The following is a 24,261-nucleotide window of genomic DNA, read 5'->3' as shown; positions in this document are numbered from 1 at the left end:
CTACAAATAATGTACAAAAAATAAGGAAGCAAATAATTAATCATTATTCGATTAAATATAATAGATATATAAATATGGCACAATCTCAAGTGATTTTGATTTTTTTAAGTGAATCTCATTTGAATGTTTGTCTCTACTCACCCCAGCCATCCGTATTCACCCCAATTTATATCCATCGTTTCGAGAACATGAAAATATAGTATTGTTATTGTTAAAACCACAGAATATATAAAAGTACAAGTAAAACTAATGTCTCTGGGGTCCCGTTTTGTACGGAACGACACAAATTAGTGTCCAAGGCTAAGAAATTAAGAATGTATTTATATGTACAATTGTGTGTCACAATGAGAAGGAATTTGGTACTTGCTAGAACTTTAGCTTATGTGATTTTTGTTTTCTTTTGTAGGAAGTGTCTGTGTGTCTTAGTATTTACAGGCTGGCAAAAAGGAGTAGAAATGATTTTATCTTTAGCATCACTTAATTTTCTCATACAAAAGTGACTCAATAGATGCAAAACGGAGTCTTAATAGATACGTACACGGTGGCGCCCCTATTGACACAGTATAATAAGGAGTACTATCGTACAGTATGGCCACTCCCGCTCCCCGCTGAAAGTGCCGCCCACCCCCTCTCGGTTACCTCACAGCATAGATTAAATATAAAAAGATCATACCATCCCATACATTAAAATGCGACCGCCTACACCACACATAGATGACGCCACAAAAAAATGTCTTGTAGCTTTCGATTATACTTGTAGATAGCGTTGTCACTTTTGACATATATTTATGGCTCGAAAGTGACACAAAGCCAATCTACAAGTAATCGATGGCAACAAGGCATTTTTTGTAGCGCCATCTATGTGTGGTGTAGTGTGGTATTCTTAGGCGGTCGCATTTTAATGTATGGGATGGTATGATCTTTTTATATTTAATCTATCACTCTTACCGCCTGTATAGTATGAATTTTCTGAGATGCACTTTTCGCTTTTGCCCTAATCTGTTAAACAAAGGCCATACCACGCGACCCAGTCGACCTGTCTCTCACTCACACAAGTATGGTACGCGTTCGCCTACACGAGCTTAGACTGTGTGCGTAGGAACGCGCCTCTTTCATATATTTGATCGCCATTGTCCGAGCTGTGGTACTGATTTCTACTCTTTTTGCCAGGCTTATTCTGTAACGAAGTGAGAAAAGTTCGGTTGGTATGAAAGGGCCTATATTTGCCTGTAAAATATTATTTTGTATGTAATTTCAACCGACTGTTAAAATAGAGGTTGTGATTTACTTCATGGCTAGTCTCTGTGTTATTTTGTATAGAAACAAATATTAAGTGTTTGAAAGAATCTGTTTTCTTTTTACAAAAAAAGACAATGTACACTTTTTGATTTCGGGTAAATTGCCAATAGGCTAGTTTCCTATACTTAAAATAAAATATTTTATGCAGTGCACGAAATAAAGCACCACATAATTAGAAGAAAAATATGGACAGTAGTTATGTTTAAACATAATTTCTATTTAATAAGTCAAAGAGAAAGATATAAAGTAAATGAATTGACCGTGACGTCACTCCTCAGTATTTCATAGTAATTCCATATTATCTAATCGTTTTGACAGTTCTTAAAAAGAAGCTGATTTGACTAGTAGGAAACTAGCCTATTACTGGCCAGCGTCCAATAACTGGTTAATCTATACTAAAAATGAATTCTCTTTACCTATAAACAGAGTTCATTTTTACACAAAATTTCAATTATTGGCCACTTCTCAGTAACTGGCCAACGTTATGGTAAAATGAATTCAGACTACCGTTATACCACAGTATAATAAAGAGTACCTACTATCGCACAGTATGGCCACTACCGCTCCCCGCTGAGAATGCCGCCCACCCCTTCTCGGTTACCTCACAGTTACCGCCTGTCAAAAACGCGAACAGTCATATTTAGTGTCATATTTCACTCATACAAGCATAGTACGCGTTCACCCACACGAGCTTAGACTGTGTGCGAATAGGAACGAGCCTCTTTCATATATTTGATCGCCATCAGTGTCCGAGGTGTGATTATGCAGAGTTAATTTTTAGTACAAGGTGGCCAGTTATTGGAAGGGGGTCAGCTACTGGCAATCTACCCCCTATTTATTAAAATAAATTATTAAGAATAGCACAAAATTATAATAAATGATACTAAAGCACAATATACTATCTCTTTCACTCTCAAGCCATTTCCATTGGCTAGAAAGGAACAACTAGTGTGCTTCTTGCATGTGTAGTTCTATATGAAAAGGTACCTTTGATCATCGCACTTTGGTTGTGAATCATATTGAATCGACGCGTGCCACTTTGAAGTGCTCCTAATTTATAGATAACAAAATTATAAATGGGAAAGTGTGTGTGTCTTTTGTTTGTCAGTCTTTCACGGCAAAACGGAGCGACAAATTGTCGTGATTTTTAAGTGGACATAGTTGAAGGGATGGAGAGTGACATAGGCTATTTTTTGTCTCTTTCTAACCCCCCACTTCCCTAAAATAGCGAAAGCGGGCAAAAGCTAGTTTGTTTTAAGCCTACTAAGCTAAATAGTCAAAGGTCCCTTTTAATGCGGAACGACACATTTTATTTTTAATTGCTGTCATGTGAGAATTTGTGATATCAAGTGTTAAGTTGCTACTAAGCTATAAGTTCTGTTGTGAATTAAGTTGAATAAAATAATTGTGGACTATTTTTTGTTTTTACTTTTCCTCATCATCATCATCATATCAGCCGAAAGACGTCCACCGCTGGACATAGGCCTCCCCCAAAGATTGCCACAATGACCTGTCCTGCGCCACCCGCATCCAGCGGACTCCTGCGACCTTCACCAGGTCATCAGTCCACCTTGTTGGGGGCCTACCCACGCTTCGCCTTCCGGTACGCGGTCGCCACTCGAGAACCTTTCCGCCCCAACGGCCATCGGTTCTACGTGCAATGTGCCCCGCCCACTGCCACTTAAGTTTAGCGATTCGGAGGGCTATATCGGTTACTTTGGTTGTGTTGCGGATGGTCTCATTTCTGATACGATCTCGCAAAGAGACTCCTAGCATAGCCCTCTCCATTGCCCTTTGGTTGACCTTGAGCTTTCTTATGAGGCCTTTCTTGAGCTTTTCCTAGTTCAAAGTATTTAGCAGTGACATGTAAATATATTGCCATACGTTAAAATAAGTTCAAAGTATTAAGCTACAAGTATAGTATGAATTTTCTGAGATGAACTTTTCGGTTTTGCCCTAATCTGTTAAACAAAGGCTTTTGTTTCTATTATTCGCGGTGGTTAGCTCCCGTTTCCACAGCACGTGCTAAAGTCTCAGTGTAGTTAAAAAGCAACTATCATGATAGCAATAAGGTTCAAATTTATTAAACAGTTTGCAGTGTGCAGGTAACTTTTTTTGAAGATGACAAAACGTGTTATCTCCGAAAGGGCTTTTTATGGATTTGAACCTTATTGCTATCATGATAGTTGCTTTTTAACTACACTGAGACTATAGCACGTGCCGTTTAAACGGGAGCTAACCGCAGCGAATAATAGAAACAAAGGCCTTTGTTTAACAGATTAGGGCAAAAGCGAAAAGTGTTCATACTATACATGTCGACGGCCGCGCATTCGCGGCCCATTCAGTGGTGACGACCTTCGCGCGGCGCAATAAAATTCAATGTCAGCTGCTGCTTGAGTGCGGTACGCTTGTTAATGTAGGTAAGAATTTAGAATGGCGGCATTTTGTGAACATCAAAGCAGTGAGCCTTCTGTACTTGTAGTACTATTATATATTCTTTGGTATTAAATAAATAAATAAAAAAAAATAAAAATTGTTTATTTTCAGACAATTTACAGTCCATAGTTGTTAGTGTACACTTACATGCTATGTTACGTTCTTATAATCTACTAACATATTTTAATGACTACAAAGTGAATTGAGTGATTTACCGAATCACATGCTTGTACACATGTAATTCGATATATCGCCCCAAAATGTCAGAGTCGAAACGCTCTGCTATCATCTTCAGGATCCCATTGCCGCTCCCCCGCATACGGTGCACCACTGAAGCATTAGACTTTCGCATAATGGCATAAAAGTCGTCTACATGCGCATTCGCGAACATGCCAGAGGCACTACAATATCGGGGAAGCCTCAACAGGGCCCTGAAGATGTTATTATATTGAACCCTAAGAGAGTGAAAGGTTTTCTGCTTAAAGTTGGTCCACAGGCCGCTAGTATAAAAACATTGGCAATATGATCGGAATAGAGTAATTTTTACCTCAATGCTACATTTAGCGAACCTGTGCGCCAACATGCCACCTCTAACAGATAAAGCCCTTCTCTCCCTCTCCATGTCCATATCATCTTTTAAATCCTCAGTCACTATGTGACCTAAATATCTGAAATTGGTAACACGGTTCAAAGCAGTTCCATTTAAGATTATAGGAGGCACAGTCGCCGGACCCTTATTTTTACCTGTAATTACCATAAATTCACTTTTCTTCTCATTGTACTTTAAACCATGTTCCACAGCATATTCTTGGCACACTTCCAATAATTTACGTATACCCGCTACCGACGGACTCAGCAACACCATATCATCAGCATAACTGATATTATTAACACTTGTGTTGTCTATTCTACATCCAACATGCATGTTACTGAGTCTGCCGATGAGCTGGTCAACATATAGATTAAAGAGCCTAGGCGAAGTTAAACCGCCCTGTCTCACGCCACAATTAAGTGTATATGGATCAGAATAGGCATTGGCCCACTTAACTACATTAATTTGAGTTTTGTACCAATGTGACAATATACCTATTAATTCAGGTGGAATGCCTCTCTCTCTTAACTTCGCCCACAGTATATCGTAAGACACTAAGTCAAATGCCTTAGTTAAATCTAAGAAACAGGCATAGATGGGCGTTTCCCTCTCAACATAATAGCTGGCGGTATGTTTTAATGCTAAAATAGCACTTTCTGTTGATAATCCTTCTTTAAACCCGAACTGAGCATCATTTAATTTAATTTGCCGGCTTAAATACACATCCAATATTCTATCAAGGACTTTTGCCAGTACTGTTGCCAATGATATTGGCCTGTAATTAGTTTTATCTGACAGGTCACCAGTACCATTTTTAACCAGTGGTATAACTAAAGTTTTAGTGAGATCTGATGGCAAATATGCGTGTCTTATGCATGTGGTGTATAACATTGACAACAGTCTGGCAATATGAACACCTGCATATTGGAGGTGCTCAATACTGAGCCCGTCATGGCCAGGCGATTTACCTCTTTTCATGTTCTTAATGGCATCTACAACCTGTTCGCTAGTAATTTGGATAGGTATATAACCAGAGTTAAGCGTGTCTCCGACCACATTGTGTAACGATGGGCATGGCGAGAATACTTTAAAATGATCTTTAAAAACATTTGCAACATCTTTTTGGTCGCTTATCCCATCGACACTTGCAGGCAGGCCCACCCTCCCATTCAAGTTTTTTGTACTCTTCCAAAACTTCCTAAATTGTTTTTTGGAATGTTGCGAGGCAAGTATATCAAAACGGATTTGTTCTTGATTATTTTGACAAAATTTCAGTCTAGATTTGAAAACCTTACGACTCAAACACATTTTTTCATACACCACCCCGCAGTTAGGTTTTCCATAAAGTACAAACATTTTATAATCTAGTCTGGCCTGTCTATGTGCGTCAGCGACATGCTTATTCCACCCTAAGATACATTTTCCTTTAACAGCTGCCTTGTGAGTCCGTGCCCGGCTGTCCACGGCTGCACTCTTTAGAGCACATATAATGTCAGAATATAATTTATCAATAACTTTTTTATGTGTTATGTTGTGGCACATTCTATCAGCACATTGATTTAACTCATAAGGAAAATGTATTTGTTTAAGATACTTATTACATAATTCATGGTACTGGTCTGATTCCTCTGTAGTCCTAAGACCCCATACAATATTATTTTGTGATTCGTTTTGTAAACTTAATTTATTTTTAATAATTTTCATATTACACACAATTTTTAATGGATAGTGGTCCGACCAGTATATGTCATCAACTACTTCAATATTTGCTATGGTAGACATTGCTGAGGTACTTACCACACAGTGGTCCAGCCATCTACGGCAACCATGCGCTTCACTTACATATGTATGAGTGTCAGACGATATACCTAATCGCACCACATCTGCACATATCCAACTCCTTTCGTGACAAAAATTGAAAAGTTCTTCACCAAAACATGCTGACGGATGGGCATTAAAATCCCCTAACATATACACATTTTCGACACTGTTGTCCTCAATAATAGCGTTCATTTCTCCTAAACACTGCGTGAAAAGTGGAAGATTACACGATTCGTCAGTCGGCATATATACGCACATAACTATAATCTCACGTGAATCAGCTGTTGCGGCCTTAATTGCTACTACGCGCTCACTGGTACACTTTAACACTGATACGTTACGGAACGCACTGCTTCTCCAAAGAATAGCTACGCCACCGTGCGGTCTTCCGCGGAGTACGCCACTGGAGAGATCTATTGAAGACTTGCCCGTGAAACTGAATTGGTTGTCTATTTGTCCTAAGATATTTATATCATGACTGTACAGCCAAGTTTCTTGAAGCGCCACGATGTCTGCTTTTTTGCATAGTTCCCGGACGCAGTGAAAGCTTCTTTTAATATTTTTACAATTATAACTGATAAATATGATGTTATCCTGATTCATTTAGAGGTATTATATGTATTACTTTAATCCTAGCAGCTAGGGAAAAGATTAGACTTTGAACCTTCTCAGCAGAGAAAACAGATAGCTGGTAGGTATTTGATTTTAAAAAACCGGCCAAGTGCGAGTCGGACTCGCCCACCGAGGGTTCCGTACAAACTTTCAATGGTTAAAATAATCATACTACTCATACTCATATTCATTTATTCATTCAACGCCACTTTACACGTCAAGATTTGATTTAAAAAAATAATATTCATACAACAATAATACTTAGAGAATAAATAGACAGAAGATTGAAATTACAAAAAGTTAGGCAATATTCACATAAAAAATGCACAAAAATATTTTTCTAATTAGGTAAATAAAAAAATTGTCATAAGTGTAGAACGGGTGCTCGACCAGCCAATTTTTTAAGCGATAGGTACTTAAAGTTCGACACACTTAGGCGCTTCAACCACATATTGCGGCAATTTATTATAGACGGCAGGGTCCATCACATGTGTTAATTTGACCGTAAATTGGATTTCGCCAATTTACGGTCGATACCTACTAACTTTCCGGCATTTTGAATGTTGTACTTGGAACACATGTTGTTAGTTTTGTCACAGAATATATGTATAATAGTACAAGTACAGAAGGCTCACTCCTTTGATGTTCACAAAATGACGCCATTCTAAATTCTTACCTACATTAACAAACGGACCGCACGCGAGCAGCCAACATTGAATTTTTCCCCTCACTAGCTAGGAAACACGTGTTTTGTCCTTTAATACCAGCGGGTAAAAACGCATTTTATCCACTAGTGCTTTAAAATTGATAAAAGTAGGTGAATCTAGTAATAAAGATCATTTACCACCTGTGGAACTACTGGAAGCAGTAATAAAAGAAAATCTTGCAGTACAAAAGGCGGACTTATGCTTTAAGGCATTCTCTACTATGTTGATCTTTCTTTTATGCGGGGGGCTTCGCCCCCCGAGCCCTCCTTTATGTGCTCTTAAGGGTCTCAAGAAAACCCTATCCCAACTTATTTTAAATACTACGTTGATCTTTCTTTTATGCGGGGGGCTTCGCCCCCGAGCCCCCCTTATTCATGCTCTTCAGGGTCACAAGAAAACCCTATCCCAACTTACTTTAAATACTACGTTGATGTTTATTTTATGCGGAGGGCTTCGCCCCCCGAGCCCCCCTTTATTTCCTCTTAAAGGTCTCAAGAAAACCCTATCCCAACTTATTTTAAATACTATGTTGATCTTTTTTTTGTCCCCGAGCCCCTCTTTACTTGCTCTTAAGGGTCACAAGAAAACCCTATCCCAACTTATTTTAAATATTACGTTGATCTTTCTTTTTTGCGGGGGCTTCGCCCCCCGAGCCCCCCCTTTATTTCCTCTGGAGGGTTACAAGAAAACCTTAACCCAACTTATTTTAAATACTACGTTGATCTGTCTTTTTTGTGGAGGGCTTCGATCGCCCCTGAGCCCCCCTTTATTTGCTCTTAAGGGTCTCAAGAAAACCCTATCCCAACTTATTTTAAATACTACTTTGATCTTTTTAGTAGTTCCAGTTCATATCTTCCGGCTCCATCATCAGACCATGAAACCTAATCGTAGTCAAAGTTCATTACAAGACTTTTCTAAGAAACCCAAAAACTACTATGATACGATGTTCTATCATGTAGTTCCAGTTCATATCTTCCGGCTCCATCATCAGACCTTGAAACCTAATCGTAGTCAAAGTTCATTACAAGACTTTTCTAAGAAACGCAAAAAAAGCTATGATACGATGTTACATCATGTAGTTCCAGTTCATATCTTCCGGCTTCATCATCAGACCTTGAAACCTTATCGTAGTCAAAGTTCATTTCAAGACTTTTCTAAGAAACCCAAAAACTGCTATGATACGATGTTCCATCATGTAGTTCCAGTTCATATCTTCCGGCTTCATCATCAGACCTTGAAACCTAATCGTAGTCAAAGTTCATTACAAGACTTTTCTAAGAAACCCAAAAACAGCTATGATACGATGTTCCATCATGTAGTTCCAGTTCATATCTTCCGGCTCCATCATCAGATCAGTTCAACAGTACCATATTATTGTACTGTCATCAGAACTACATACAGCTGCCAATTATCATTACGCTACGATCCTTGGAAGATGGTTAAATTAGCCTCCGTAGATTCCATTACATAGTTACATACACGACGACCTAATAAAAGCGTGTTAATATTAATATTAGCGCCATCTAGCTGAGCCCTTCTTCTGTGTGGTACTGAGGTAAGTACGTTTTATTCTTAAGGCTCCAGTACACTATGTCCTGTGATGGGCCACGCTTTGCAATGCACAATTGTAGGCCACGATCAGTTGGTGTTCACACAGTGGCGCATGTCTCATTGCTGGCTGGCAAACCACTTGCGATGGACATAGAAGTAATTACGGCTGTGGCTATTTATTTACAAACTGTTTACAAGTATTACAGGCTCAGATTGATATAAATCAATAAACTTTAAAAGTTTCTTCATTGCTCCACGGTACTGATATCTTGGGCGATCAAAAATTCTAGTTCTAGCAACAAAAAAGTGCACAATCCCGGTCAGGCGGTCGGTGACAAACTAAACAATGGCCGATTGTGTGAACACCACAGGCCACGCTACGCCACGATTCCTTTGAAGTGTGCCCAAAAAACCGACAACTCCCCGATTGCGCACCACGATTGACAATTGTCCGCCATCATACACCATTACCCCCTGTACACAATGGCGATGGCCTGTAGTGGGCCAGCATGGGCCATTGTGTACTGGAGCCTTTAGACTTTATCTGTCTATACGGAGTTATATATGTCTTTGACTAGAAGTATAGGTACTCTAATGAGTATTATTGTATTTAGCGCCGTCTCTCGGCAAAATTTACTAAGTAATTTACGCGACTTGAGACTTGTGCGAACCTTTAGGCATGGAAAGTCACATGAAAAGTTGTCGAAACTAATAATAGATGGCGCTGCATTTAAATTTCTTGACTGATAACTCTAATACTAAATTGAATATACTCTAAGGTAGAGCAGAGTCTAATACCTCCGCTTTACAAAAGACCGCAATCAAGTAGCACTAGACTTTACTCATTGTTGTGTTCCTGCCGGTGAGTAAGGCAGCCAGAGCTCAACGAGGGTGCGGTACTCCTTCCTTCCTTCCCCCTCCTTCCTTCAGTCGTCGGCACCCAGGCCCCTTCTAAGTACAGGTTTGTACAAGTTTCTAATGAGTCAAGTCGGCAACGCACATGTGCCACTCCTTGAGTGGCAGGCGTCCATATGTAACAGTCACCGCTTTCCATCAGGCGGACCGTATGCATGTTTGCCACCTACGTGGTACAAAAAAGAACTCTCGACGAATTCACCTTAAACATTAAAAACTAAATCAAAATCGATTGATTCGTTCGGGAGCTATGATGCCAGACAGACATGTCAAGCGTCAAACCTATTATTATTATAATATTTTTGCGTTGGTGGTTAAAAACAAGAAACCTCCTTCAAAACTATAATAAAACACAACTTTCTATGAAAATCGGTAAAGTGCGAGTCGGATTTCGACATTTCCATACAAAAAGGTCATGAGCGCCTGACTACACTAGATTTGTACTTTAAAGATTTTGCGTATATTTTGGAAACTATAAGAGATAGAGCAAATAGACTTCAGATTTTGGTTGTCGGTGGCACAATTTTTTTGTTTTCGTATATATACACCATTTTTTGGACCTATTAGGGCAATATTATGGTCAGTGCAGTTCTAAACAGTCGTAAGCGCCTCTTTTTTAGTAGGAACTTAAGTCATTTTGGCAAATGCTTAAAATTTTTAACAATTTCTAAACAGAAATGAATTTCTTTCTACCTGTCCATGGCGCTCACAAAATTTCAAAACATTTAGTAAGTACTTGCAGCGGCAGTGAGTGAAAAATCTCAATTTGAGTTTTTTCTCTTAAGTCCGACTTACGCTTGACTGTAGATTTCAAATAGGTTTTCCTGTAATCTACAGGTAGAGGGCTATCTCGTGTATTTTTTTGAAAATTTTCCGCTAAGTAGTTTCGGAGATAAGGGGGGGGAATGGTAATTTTTTGCTTATTTTCTTAAATTACTTCTAAATTACCAAAATAAAAACTATAAAAAAATATATATTTGAGATGCTTATAAAATGCTCTTTCATTTGATATGTAGCACAATATAGTTCTAATAACTTCGATTTTTAATTTTCAATTTTACCCCCCAAAAGTGGCCCCTATGATTAAATTTCGTTTAATTTCATTTAATTATATTACATGTCCGTCTTTGGGCCACTTGTTTACATACATGTGCCAAATTTCAAGTAAATCGGTCTAGTAGTTTCGGAGAAATCGGCTGTGACAGAGGGACAGACAGACACGCGAGTGATCCTATAAGGGTTCCGTTTTTCCTCTTTGAGGTACGGAACCCTAAAAAGCATGTAATATAGGCTTGTGTAGGACATGTACTAATAGTACAAAAGACACGATTCCCTGCACTGTACTAGACCGAACTACTCTCAAATGATTCTGCTCTCTAGTACATTTCGTACACTCACACACGCGCAATAGAATGAGAGCGAAACGAGCGAAGAGCCGAGGAGCGACAATGACAGCATTTAAAGCGATCCGTGTGATCCGATCGCAACCGAACTAAAACCGACTGACTCGGACCGAGAGCGCGCGAAAACGGCCGATCAGCTCTCGGCTAGTACGAGCGAGCGTTACTATACGCCATATGCACAATTAGTCTCTCGCTCTCTCGGTGTACTACTGTCCTAAATGTCCTAAACGAACGAACTAGTACACTTCGGAGATCGCACTAGTTGGGAGCGATCTTTTCAGTGAACGAGCAGGCACTACTCTAATGTTTGTCTTTTTTGTGTGTATTATGTTGTTTTCCATAATTTTGTTCTTGTTATATACCTACCTGTCGTGATTGTTTTCCACCGGATGGTGGTTTAACCGGAAGATCAGCGCTGGAAGTCGCCAGCAATATGCTGAGTTTAAACCATTTCGTGGCACCTTCTCGTTTTTATGTGTTCCTATTTGTAATATTTTTCTCTTTTGTGTGTTTACGAACAAAATGTATTCTATTCTACTTAGGTGAAATAAATGGATTACATAATAAAAAAGTTTTTACTTAAAATATTATATTATTTACACTTTAATATCTACCGCAGTTATTTTGTCATACCACAATGACAACGAATTATGAACAAAAAAATAGAAAACCAAAATTTCAATAATAAGTTAACGCACAACTGTTAGCCTTCTAATTATAAGAAACAATCTTCTTTGAAGTATAATAATAGATTGTGATACAACCATAGAGGAATATGAAACGGAAGAGTTGTAACTCAAAAATCAGTAAATACGAGTTATTTGTATAGGCATAGTTAAGTCACGAAAATTATCAGTACTGCTACTTGTCAATAGATGTCGCGACGAACGAAGAGACTAATGCTCACCGATTTTTAGCTAACATTACAATAGTATTAATCAGTATTCTGTTTTCAATTCCTTCTGCTTGTAATATAAGTTGTAAACTGTTCTAATATAAAATTTTTGGCAGAAGAGACACTGTTGCCACCTAGTATCCAGTAGTGGTACTGATAATTCACGTTATTTGACGCGTGATTGTCGCTAGATGTCACTTAACTAGTCCTATACAAATAACTCGCATTTACTGTATTGAGTTATAACTCGCTTCCCTTACTTATTTCTCTATGGATACAACGGAGCAAAATTAAACATTAACGAAGGCGTACATTGAAATTTAATCCTTCACGACGCTCGGGATTCTGTAGAATATAAATTCATTTAACAACAATCATAATCAGCAATCATAACAATTTGATCAATCAATAACGACATTGGCAACACCAAAGTAACCTAAAACCTCACCAGAAATATACGTCCTGATGCAGTTACTTGTGTTTGTATGAAATATTTTTTATTTGTTTTCTTATACACCCTGTTCTTATTGAATTCCGTTAACATTAAGGGATCAAATATAATTAAATTTCTCTAAGAAACTAGAGTCTTAACTCTTACGGTTATCGAGTTATTCAAAAAATAAAGATAATTGCAGAACACGTGTGTCACAGCCTTTACCAATTGCTAATGTTATTTGTATTGACATGTGCCATCAATCACTTGACACTAACTTGAATGTTATTCCTAAGGGTCTCTCACACTAATAAATACATTAATGTATGAAAATTATGATTTTTTTTTGCGAATTTAACTAAAAGTAATATATAGGGTGATTCCTGATAATGAACCTAACGACGTGTCGAATTTAACGGAAAAAAAAACACGGTGTATAAGCTGAAGATTAGGTTTAGATTCCCAGCGCGGCCACTTGTGGAGTTGGTCACTATATTCTTTAATGTACAAAATCTATTTAACCTATTTTTAACTTCACAACATGACTCATAAGTCAACCTTAGCCCCCATGCTCAGCGGTATGGCCTGCAGCTCGGTGCGGAGACACAGGAACTCCCCGGTGACGCAGGTGATGGCTGCGCAGACCACGTTCAGCGTCCACCAGGAGAAGGTCACGGGGAAGGCTCCGTTGTAGCACCAGCAAATGAAGAGGTGGATGAAGTGGTATGTACAACTGAAAAGGTAAAGTCTCATTTTAGTCATCTTCATATCCTCATGGCTGAGGGACGTGACGACTGCGGACGACTCACTTTGGTAGTGGGGGGTGGCTCACCCCGCGATTCTATTGCAGAGCTACATGTTGTCGGCTGCGAGTTCGCGGCCTAATCAGGGGTGGTGCGCATTCTCACAGAACGCACGTTCGCACTTTCTATTGTTACTTTACGTCGCGAGTTTTTTTAAGGTTCATTTGCGATGTCCACGCGTGGGATGGCTAATAATGCTTAGTTAAATAGACATCATGAATAAAATAGGACAATCTTACACAGATCTACTATTGATTAAGTCCCACGGAAAAGTTCAATAAAGCTTGTGATGTTGGGACTTAAACAAAAATATATAAATACTGTATACACCTAGAAAATACCCAAGACTTGTATATAATAGTATAACATTTTATCTGAATATTAATTCGTTTTATTCGGCTCATGTTAGAATTTTGTAGGCATTTAAAAAGGCGGCATTTCGTGAACATCAAAGCAGTGGGCATTCTGTACTTGTACTATTATATATTTTGTGGTATTGATTCAGTATCAAAGCACTCTCAGTATGACAGCCGTTGTTTAGCGATAGTGGAAAGATAGTGAAATTAATAATTTTAAAATAAATAATTTTTGTATTTTGTATAAACTGGAGCTGTATTGGCCAAGACATTGGATGTTTAACAATTTTTTATTAAACATTTATACCTGTATTCCCAAAAGAGATAGTCATTTATTTAATACTAGCTTTTGCCCGCGGCTTCGCTCGCGTTAGAAAGAGACAAAAAGTAGCCTATGTCACTCTCCATCCCTTCAACTATCTCCACTTAAAAAGTCACGTCAATTCGTAGTTCCGTTTTACACACACACTTTCCCATTTATAATATTAGTATGGATTGCATTGTCATAGTACATAATAAGGTGTTACTTTACATTTGGTTCCAGTTCATGACATCCTGTAAGGGCACACAATAGTACAGTTCTATTATTTTAATGTTAGTGTTGAACTTATAACAAATTAATAAGATAGGTAGATCGCATAAACTGCTCAAGGTCAAGTTCCACATTTTTTTTTTCAATATCAATTTTATTTTAATTTAACACTTTTTGAACCAAGAACCCACAAGGGCGGATTCTTGCCACACAAGCAGGCGGTTATAAATGATGACCAGTTTCTAACATAGTGCACGATCTTTTGCCTGGTTGTGAATGTGTTAAATAATTTAAGCGGCTCAAATCTTGCACAACAAAAATGTATGTATATTAGCATTACCTGAAATCTAGACACAGCTTAGTCCTCCCGACTAGGAGCCACAGTGCAATCGCACCAAATATGGCGTTTATTACAAACGCTATGATCACTGAGCGGCCCTCACTGTCTCGGACGTGCAGCTCCTGAAATTATCAACAAAACATGATTGGATGCATATGGTAATAGATGGAATCTAACATGTGTGGCTTTTACCCTGAGAGAGGCTACACAACAAATAAATACAATGAAATATAGTGAAAACTCCTTGTGATTCAAGGTTGACTGGTAGAGAACTGGTAGAAAAGTAAGCTTTCTCTTCTTTTGTGCAATAAAGATTAAATAAATAAATCTTCCTCATCACATCATCACTTTATGACTATAGCTGACTTTCTTTAATACTAATTAGTCTCAAAGTACAGAAAACTGTCAATAATATCAAAAAGTGTACAGTTCCTACATTATAGCTAAGACGTTAGAGAATGGCAAAAAAACGCAAACTCATCTTTACTTTTAATTCTGACTAGACACTATCCATAGCAGCTCAGCAAGTGTGGGAAGTAGCGCAGTATCTTTACAGGAAGACAGTAACTCCTATTTTGTTACTACCAGAAACTAACTATCAGTAAAATGACTTACATGATACTCGAAGATATGATCTAAAGTCCTGGTCGACCCAGTCAGATCCTGCATGATAGCAATCAGCAGACTCAGGGTAAGATACAGCACAGACTGCATAGCCACAATCTGGGACACAATGAGGCAGGGATCCCATTGTGTGTAGCGAAATGAACCCGTTAGTTTCTTCATTCTCGACATTTAATTAAAATTTATCGATTACAAAAGAATTCACATGACGTGGTCAGTTTAGTATGATTTGGGCTTAAATTTGTGTGAAGAATATTCGTATACATTAAGGATTTTTAAAGAAAAATACTGAGATACGAAATTGGTTCGCAGAATGTGCAATATTTGTCACTGTCTGTTATCTTAATTACGCCATTTGCACATATATGCGAAGATATAAATACAGTGATATAACCTTTACTGAAGTGTAATAAGATACATAATTACGATTTAAGTTGGCTACAAATACAATAAAATAGCGACAACATTCTCTACGTCAAATTCAATAAATCTACGCGTCAATCATGTCAAAATAATCAGCGCGTTTTGTTTCTTCACTGCTATGCATCAAATATTTAAACAGACTCAGTTTGTTTTACTGTAAACTATCTGTAAAGGAAAATTTATATATTTTTATTGCAATAAATGATATTTATACGCATAATTAGAAACTGATATTAATATTTTCAAACATTTTTATTTATTTAACTCAGTAAGAAAATAAAATACAACTTGCAAAACCGAAACGAAAACCAATGTCAAGCTCCGTGGTCAAGCTCAAGCTCGTATCGAGTCTTTTGTTGTGAAAATGTATTGTTATTTATTACGTTTATTACTGATTAGCTATTGATTGAGGTTACAGTTATAAGAATTTAGCAAAAACTGGACGGCACAAAAGGGAAAAATACATTCGTAACACTCATTCTATTACGTTACTAGCATTGAACTGATAATTCGAACGCGATGGACGTGATGCATGCGTGTCGCTGCTGCCTGCAGTCCCCTTCGGAGATGGACCTGACGACGCCGTACATGTATCACGGGAAAACGGAGATTTATTTCGACATGATTGAGAAATGCTTCGATATACGGGTGATTGTAGCAATTGTATTATAAAATATACAAAAATAAGCAAGTGTACACAGCGAGGCACCTCGCAAAATCTCAGCGCGGCAAAACACTCGCTCTGTGTGGACAGGCTTAATTATATGTTACTGACAGTAGAAAAATTAGAAAAGTTCCGTTTATTTTCTATCTAAGTTTTTTTGACGCAGTGAAGAATTAGTGCAGTAAAAACGCCGGTCTTTAATTATCAGCCTTCTATGATTATTGTTTATTTAAAATATTGAATCATCTAATGACGACCGGTCTGGCGTAGTCGGTATTGCCTCTGCCTGCTAAGCCGCAGTCCCGGTTTCAAATCCTGGTAAGGGCATTTATTTGTGTGATGAGTACAGATATTTGTTCCTGAGTCATGGATGTTTTCTATGTATATAAGTATCTGTATATTATATATATCGTTGTCTGAGTACCCACAGCACAAGCCTTCTTGAGCTTACCGTGGGACTCAGTCAATCTGTGTAAGAATGTCCTATAATATTTATTATTATTTATTTATTTATCTAAACCATAAACTCTACCTTAATTAGCAAAGTGATTTGAAACCCAAACAAGTCGACGACAACAACGTATAGGGTGCAAACTGCAATTATTTTTTTCAGAAAATTGCCCCTTACCTACCAACGTACAAGGTGCTATCTGCTACAAAAAAAAATCGCAGATTTCGCCTTGTACGTTGTTGTCGTCGAAGTATAAAATATAAGTGTAATATAATATTTTTTCTAAATGAAGATTACTACTGAACATGCAGCTGGTAAGGGGACCGGGCTCGTGCGGGATCTGCTCTGCGTGCGTGGGCCGCCTGCGAGATGCGAGCGACTTCAAGCTGCAAGTGCAGCGCAGCCAGGCGGAGCTGCAGGGATTGCTACTTAATGAAGGTTAGCTGCAAAAATTTAATAGAATGAAGCCATCTAACCACAATAATATAATACACTAGCTTTTGCCCGCAGCGTCGCTCGCATTAAAAAGAGACAAAAAGTAGCCTAAGTCACTCTCCATTCATTCAACTATCTCCACCTAAAAAATCACGTCAATTCGTCGCTCAGTTTTGCCGTGAAAGACGGACAAACAGACACACACACTTTCCCATTTATAATATTAGTATAGATATGACATCAAAGCTCTCCAAACAACCTCTATGTGTTGGAATATCCCCAAGCACACCTTATAAATGACCGGTCTCGAAAGACCCGACAGTTTCAAGTGGAGATGCAAATAATATTTATATATTTATATTCAGACATTTTTACATTACATTTCATTAAAGTTTACAAATTAGAACGAATTAATAATAAGAGTTTCACATAATTAATATTGTTAGATTTTAAGACAACATTGGTTTAGTAACGTCTGTATGCTGTTTGGCAAAGGCATCTAACTATAGTGTGTGGTAAAGGTTTTTAATCAAACTGAAATTCATTTTCAGTGGAACCCGTTATCAAGTCTGAGCCAACTGAAGATATTGCTACCGACTCTGTGTTTAATACTTTACGTAAGTTATCTTCACACTTCATTTATTAAATTTTAATGTAAATGCAAAATGGTATTATGAATGTAAATTTTTATTGTAAATGCACTTAAATAACAATTTTATTGTACCTAGCTAGGTAAAATTAATAAGGATATTGTTAACTAAATATTGTTAAGAAAAAATGTTAACTATCAATTGTCTCTGTCTCAACTGTCTCCAATCTTAGAAATTCAAAATACCTACATAACATTTATAATTTTAGAACAAAACGGGACTTAATTGTGTAAACACTTACATTTATATTACATAATGACACAATGTCCAATGAACATAATGTGATGTTCGAAACGTCGGGCCAAATATAAATGTAAGTGTTTACGCGATTAGGGCCTGATTTAGACGGCGTGCGAACTCGCATGCGATTTTAGTTACATTGCGGGCTGTTGAGGGTACATAGAATTTTGCACAGCCATCAAATGCCGCAATGTAATAAAACTCGTATGCGAGTTCTCGCACCGTCTAAATGGGCCCTAAGTCCCGTTTTGTTCTAAAATTATGAGTGCAAATCGTGTTAGTCTAAATCAATACATAACATTTATTCAGTAAATAGGCCAGAGGGGCACTTTTACATGGATTTTTTTTAATACCACGTTAGTGGCAATCTGGTATACGGCCTGCCTGATGGAAAGCGGTCACCGTAACCTGCGCACTCAAGGGGTCACATGCGCGTTGCTGATCCATTAGAAATTTGTACACTCCTTTTTGAAGAATCCTATACTGTAGTTCATCGGGAATACCTCGGTATTGGGTTCAGGAGTCAGGAATTGGGGTGGTTAGGTACTAGATTTTACTAAAGCAAAAAGCTGGAAGGGCAGACACTGTTGTCAAAGGGTAAACTAGGCCTTATTGGGACTAGTTTGGTATGAATTAGAGATTCATCTTTCCGCATCATCATCATCATTGGCCTTCAAGTCTATAACAGACTATTCAAGCAGTGTCAAGTAAGGCAACAACGTTTTTTGTGGCTGTGTAAGCCAATACGGGAGCGGCAAACACGACCACAACTCTGGCGGTGTAGTGTACCCGTGGCGAAGAGGTATCGCGCTGATAACGCTTGGCGCGCTTACTTGCTAGTGCCCTAAACCAAGCGTCGTCGTGGATTTGACGTCCTTCGAATACTAATTTACGCCACTTATCTCTGTCCTCGGCAAGCTCTTCCCATTTGTGGACCGGGATGTTAAAGTCGTAGCATTGGCCGGCCGACGCTTCTCTTTCCGTACATGTATCATAATGTATTATTGTTAAATTTGTTTCAGATTTGGAGCTAGTAGAAGACAAGCCGGATACGATTCAAGAAGAGATGGGGGATATATCAAGTAAGTTTGTTTTTATCAATTTGTTTTACTAAAGACAAAGTAGTAGTAGACAAATAAAACTTAGTATTTGGAGCAGGAAACCTTTTTTCTTGCGGGTCAAAATTTTAAAGAACTCTAGAGCCACGTCTGGTCTAGCGCGTAGTGACCCGGCAGGCATGCTAAGCCGCGGTCCTGGGTTTGAATCCCGGTAAGGGCATTTATTTCTTATTCTTCGTCGAAACCTCATGACTGAGGGTCGTGACCACCATAAGTCGCTGTACGTTGCAGTGCTCTCCACTCAGGCCGATCTTTTGCCTTCCTAAAGGATCCCTGGAGCCCAACGCGCGTGACCTTCTTTATTGTGTTGAACCAGCGCGTGGGTAATCCGGCTCTTTTACGATGGCCCTCCACTGGTCCGACGATCAACGCCTTCTCAAGGCTGTCAGGATCTCGTCTGGCCAAATGGCCAAAGAAGCCTTTATTTGTGTGATGAGCACAAATATTTGTTCCTGAGTCACGGATGTCTATGTATATTAGTATGTATTTATCTATATGTAAAAGTATATCGTGGCCTAGCACCCATAGCGGGTCACTATCAAGTTTACCTTATTGCTAAACGACTATTTCGGCTAGATGTCAGAAAATTTAAATATACAGTCAGCATAAAGTCAATTCAGCTGGGATGACATGAAAGTAGAATACTCAATCAGCAAAAAGTAAATTTAACTGGATGGCTAAGACTTAGAATGAATGAGTAGCCAAATGTCTGGAAATATACATGTATAGTCCGTATGATTAGCATATCTAAAAAGCCAAAAGTGTAGTTAGTTAATTGACGTCAACACAGAACTATTCAGTAGCAAAATGTCCGGAAATATAATGTGTCATCGCCATGGTTTATAAATATGTAACAGAACAGTTCTTATTAACAGTGCGAGAAGGTTTGAATTCTCAAGACACTTAGCGCATTTTAAAACCAGACGTTTTGCTAACGGGTCGTTTGGCGTTTATTCTATTTAGCAATTAAAAACATTAAACAATCCAGATTTTTTGCTCCTTGACTGTTTAGCGTTCATGTCTGTTTTGTAATACAGACATTCGAAGATGAAGATGTTTTGCAGTTAGATCATTTTAAATTGTTACGTTTTAAGATCCAGACGTTTTGCTAAAGACTCATTTAGCATTCATGTCTACGTAGCCACAAAGACATAACACAATCCAGACGTGTCAGCTATAGTCTTTTAGCGATAAGGTAAATTTGATAGTGACCCCCCATAGCTTTGCTTAGTTTGGGGCTAGATTGATCTGTGTAAGGTGGCCCAAAAAAATAGAGACAAACCAGATTTACATCAAAAAAGTGGTGGCCATATCACACAATATTTGGAAGGACTCCTTTCGCGGGCCGGCCTTGGCCCGCGGGCCGTACTTTACCCGCCCCCCGATTCAGAGGTTTGTTTAGGCCGGTTAAACAACAAACTATGGAAACGGAACCTCTTGCCGCCCAATGTGCAATCAGATGTACATTTTGGTTCAATGGAATTCTAACTTTCATATGAATAAATAAAGTAGCATTTCTTTTGTCTCTAAATTTTTTCGAACGAATGAAACTGAACTCAATTTAAAAAGCAACTAGGATCAAAATTCTCTAGCAAATTTTTTGTATGGTGAGCGTTACAAGGTTATATCGCGTATAATGAATTTACAACTCATCCCGACGTTTCGAACACTTTACATTATTCACCCGTTGACCACGAATGCTGTAAAGTGTTCGAAACGTCGGTCCGTTTGCATAGTTTTATTTCATGAGTAACTGGGACTTTTTTTTTTTCAAAGTTGTCCACCCCACTTTTTTTTGTAACATGGGTATTTTTACGCGATTAATACTCAAAATCGCGAGCTCTTTCCGCGAGATCCTGATAGGAGAAAAAAAATGTCCCAAGATTTCCATACATTTTTAGAACCTTCCATTCCGTTACCGCCATACAAAATGTATGGAAAAATGGCAACGGAATGGGAAAAAACCTTGGGACACTTTTTCTCCAATTAGAATTGAAAGAGCTCACGATTCTGAGTGAAAACCGAATAAAAATTTCCACATCTAAAAAAAAGTGGGGTGGACAACTGAACAAAATGGTCTAACTATCGCGGTAACCGAAGATAATATTCATGTGGTCTGTTGTTTGTACTTAACTCTACGATTTTTGCTTCAGATGAAGATCCCCTAGTGAAATTGACTGCACCCGATCAAAGCGGAGACATTTGGACTTTGGAAGGTACATAACATTTTGTACCCCCTTCCCCCCCCCCCCCCCCCTCCTGTGTAGTGACGGGTTAAGAATTTCATCACCCCCCTTCTTCCCGTGGGTGTCGTAGAAGTCGACTGTGGGATATGGGGTAAATTGTGGCGTAGGGGCTGGCAACCTGTCTCTGCAATGTCGCAATTTGGACTTCTTTCAACCCCTTTTTGCCAAGAGTGGCACTGAAACTTAAGATAAGATAAGATAAGATAAGATAATATTTATTTGCAGAAAAAGGGTTAGTTACATGTCTTAATATTATGTTAGATAAAGTTCCACCTTTTCCAGCTGTCTTCATACAGCATGCAAATGTATTTAGAGTAGAGATTTTAGTAATGTATTATACTAAATTTAACTATAATTAAAATAATAACTTAATAGTGCCTTAATTTACCTATATACATATAATACAGTGAAAGTCTGCGGATAGCCAATCCAATGTGCATCAGTGTTAAGTATATATTTTATAAGCCGAGACTAAACATTAGTTTGTTTTTAACCTTATATTAAATTATTTCCAAAATCCTTTCCTACTATTAGGTATCTGAGGTATCTTTGTAATTAAGGAAGTTTCGCACACTGTAAAAGCAGTTTTCAAGGAGCCAAGATCTTAATTTACGTTTGAATATGTTACCTTCGAGTGACTTTATTTTATTTGGTAAGTGGTTGAAAATCAGTATGCACATATTGTAGCTATTCCTTTTATAAACACTATTATTACAGCGTGGCTGGTATAAAAGATATTTATATTGCTCTCTTATGTCTCTCGAATGTACATCTGACCGTTTTTGAAAATATCCTGGAAATTTCCTAACAAAAGTACAAAGTTTATAAATATACATACAAGCTAACGGTAAAATATTTAATTCTTTAAAAATTGGTTTACAGCTGTGCCCTATCCAGGTATTTGTTATCGCGCGTACACATTTTTTCTGTAACAAAAATACTCTCTCAACGTCCACAGAATTACCCCACAACATTAAGCCATAATTGAGAATTGAGGACACATGTCCATGGTAGGCTGTAATCGCTGCCTCTTTAGATACACATTGTCTAAGTTTTCTTAATGCGAAGATAAAACGATCTAACCTATTACACAAAAATTCGATGTGTCCCTTCCAATTTAAGCAAGGGTCTATATTTAAACCCAGAAATTTGAGTAGTTCTTCAGACTTAGTAGTTCATGTACTCTGCCTGCGTGATGATATGTATGTATGTATGTGAATGGGACTTGAACCTATGAACAGTCGACCGCTAGCGATCAGTGACAACAGTGAAAACATCAGAAGGGTTGGGAGTGCGTTGCCGGCCTTTAATATGGGTGTACATTCTTTTCTTGAAGGTTTGAAGGTCGTATCGGCCCGGAAAAACCGCAGGCTACAGTTCATTCCGCAGTTTAGCTGTGACGACCGGTTTGGCTCAGTCGGTAGTGATTCCCATCCCATACATTAAAATGCGACCGCCTAAGAACGCCACACATAGATGGCGCCACAAAAAATGTCTTGTAGCTTTCGATTATACTTGTAGATGGCGTTAAGTGCCACTTTTGACATAGATTTATGGCTCGAAAGTGACACTTAAATCTACAAATAATCGATGGCAACAAGGCATTCTTTGTGACGCCATCTATGTGTGGTGTAGTGTATGCGTGTTCTTAGGCGGTCGCATTTTAATGTATGGGATGGTATGATCTTCTTATATTTAATCTGTGATTTCATAGTAATTCCATATTAGCAAATCGTTTTGACAGTTCTTAAAAAGAAGCTGATGTGACTAGTAGGAAACTAGCCTATTATAGATAGACATTTATTATCTTTTTTTTATATATACAGTCCCGCTGGGAGAGTTCTCATCGCACGCCAAGAAACTCTCAAGAAAAAAACAAGTGAAACGAAAGAAAGAAACTAAAATGCTCAACGGTAATGATAATGCCTCCAGTACAAAAACTACCAGTACGAAAAACAAACTATACAGCTGCGATAGATGCGGCAAACAATTCAAGGAAAAATATCTTCTAGGCAGGCATATTAAAATCCACATGACTATCCGGGACGACTATCCCTGTACGATTTGCGACAAAACCCTGTTATCCCCCTCGGCTTTACAGCGACATCTACTCATACACAACGAGGAGAAAAAATACACCTGTGAAGAATGTAAATTGCAATTTACACAAAAAGGTAACTTGGCACGGCATAGACGAATCCATACTGGGGAAAGGCCGTTTGTTTGCGACGACTGTGATAAGCAATTTGCCAACAGAAGCAACTTGGACAGGCATGTAAGAATACATAAAGGTGACAAACCATATAGGTGCGAAAAATGTAGGAAGCGTTTTTCACAGAAAAATAATTTGAGGATGCATATATGTAGTTTTTACGATACGAGGTAAGTGATAGACTGTGGGACATCAGTACATGATTTAAATCAATTTCTGTGTTTTATTTTTATAATAAATTAATAACTATCCCTGAATGGTCTCAATGTATACAAGACAAGGGTACGGTTACCCTAGAAGATAATTTCTTGGAGTGAAGACCGGAAGTAGAAGAGTCAAAATATTTTCAGGTAATATTAAGAGTTTTTAAGTAGTTTGAATCAGTCTTTGGCGAAGGAAGGATGAGACAACCTAACCACAAAATTAAAATTTTGAAAAACCCCCGACTGCGACATACTGGACCGATTTTCATGAAACACTACCGACTAACTCAGCTTTCATGC

The 24,261-nt window shown here is 38.2% G+C and overlaps 2 protein-coding genes across 4 annotated transcripts; one reads left to right on the top strand and one right to left on the bottom strand.

Annotated features, from left to right (window-relative positions):
- Positions 1 to 12,987: 12,987 nt before the first annotated feature.
- Positions 12,988 to 15,677, bottom strand: LOC125237729 (protein SYS1 homolog). Its single transcript, XM_048144898.1, has 3 exons — positions 15,311 to 15,677; positions 14,696 to 14,817; positions 12,988 to 13,397 (listed from the first exon to the last, which is right to left on the bottom strand). The coding sequence occupies exons 1-3, from the start codon at positions 15,488 to 15,490 to the stop codon at positions 13,211 to 13,213; spliced, it is 489 nt and encodes a 162-aa protein (XP_048000855.1). The 5' UTR covers positions 15,491 to 15,677; the 3' UTR covers positions 12,988 to 13,210.
- Positions 15,678 to 16,073: 396 nt separating this feature from the next.
- LOC125237728 (gastrula zinc finger protein XlCGF7.1-like) lies at positions 16,074 to 23,965 on the top strand. 3 transcript variants are annotated; one of them, XM_048144896.1, is made up of 6 exons: positions 16,074 to 16,390; positions 17,169 to 17,295; positions 17,847 to 17,909; positions 19,205 to 19,264; positions 21,454 to 21,516; positions 23,373 to 23,965. In XM_048144896.1, exons 1-6 carry the CDS (start codon positions 16,262 to 16,264, stop codon positions 23,930 to 23,932), a joined length of 1,002 nt encoding a protein of 333 aa, XP_048000853.1. In that variant the 5' UTR covers positions 16,074 to 16,261; the 3' UTR covers positions 23,933 to 23,965. The 3 variants fall into 3 exon arrangements, with proteins under 3 accessions (XP_048000853.1, XP_048000851.1, XP_048000854.1); XM_048144894.1 differs by having other exon boundaries at positions 17,844 to 17,909; XM_048144897.1 differs by having other exon boundaries at positions 16,259 to 16,390; positions 17,150 to 17,295; positions 17,844 to 17,909.
- Positions 23,966 to 24,261: the final 296 nt, after the last annotated feature.

Source organism: Leguminivora glycinivorella, chromosome 22 (genome assembly GCF_023078275.1).
Source record: "Leguminivora glycinivorella isolate SPB_JAAS2020 chromosome 22, LegGlyc_1.1, whole genome shotgun sequence".
In the NCBI taxonomy this organism is placed as follows: Eukaryota; Metazoa; Arthropoda; class Insecta; order Lepidoptera; family Tortricidae; genus Leguminivora; species Leguminivora glycinivorella.
Note: the sequence above shows the minus strand (reverse complement) of the source record. Positions and strands in the feature narration are given on the sequence as shown.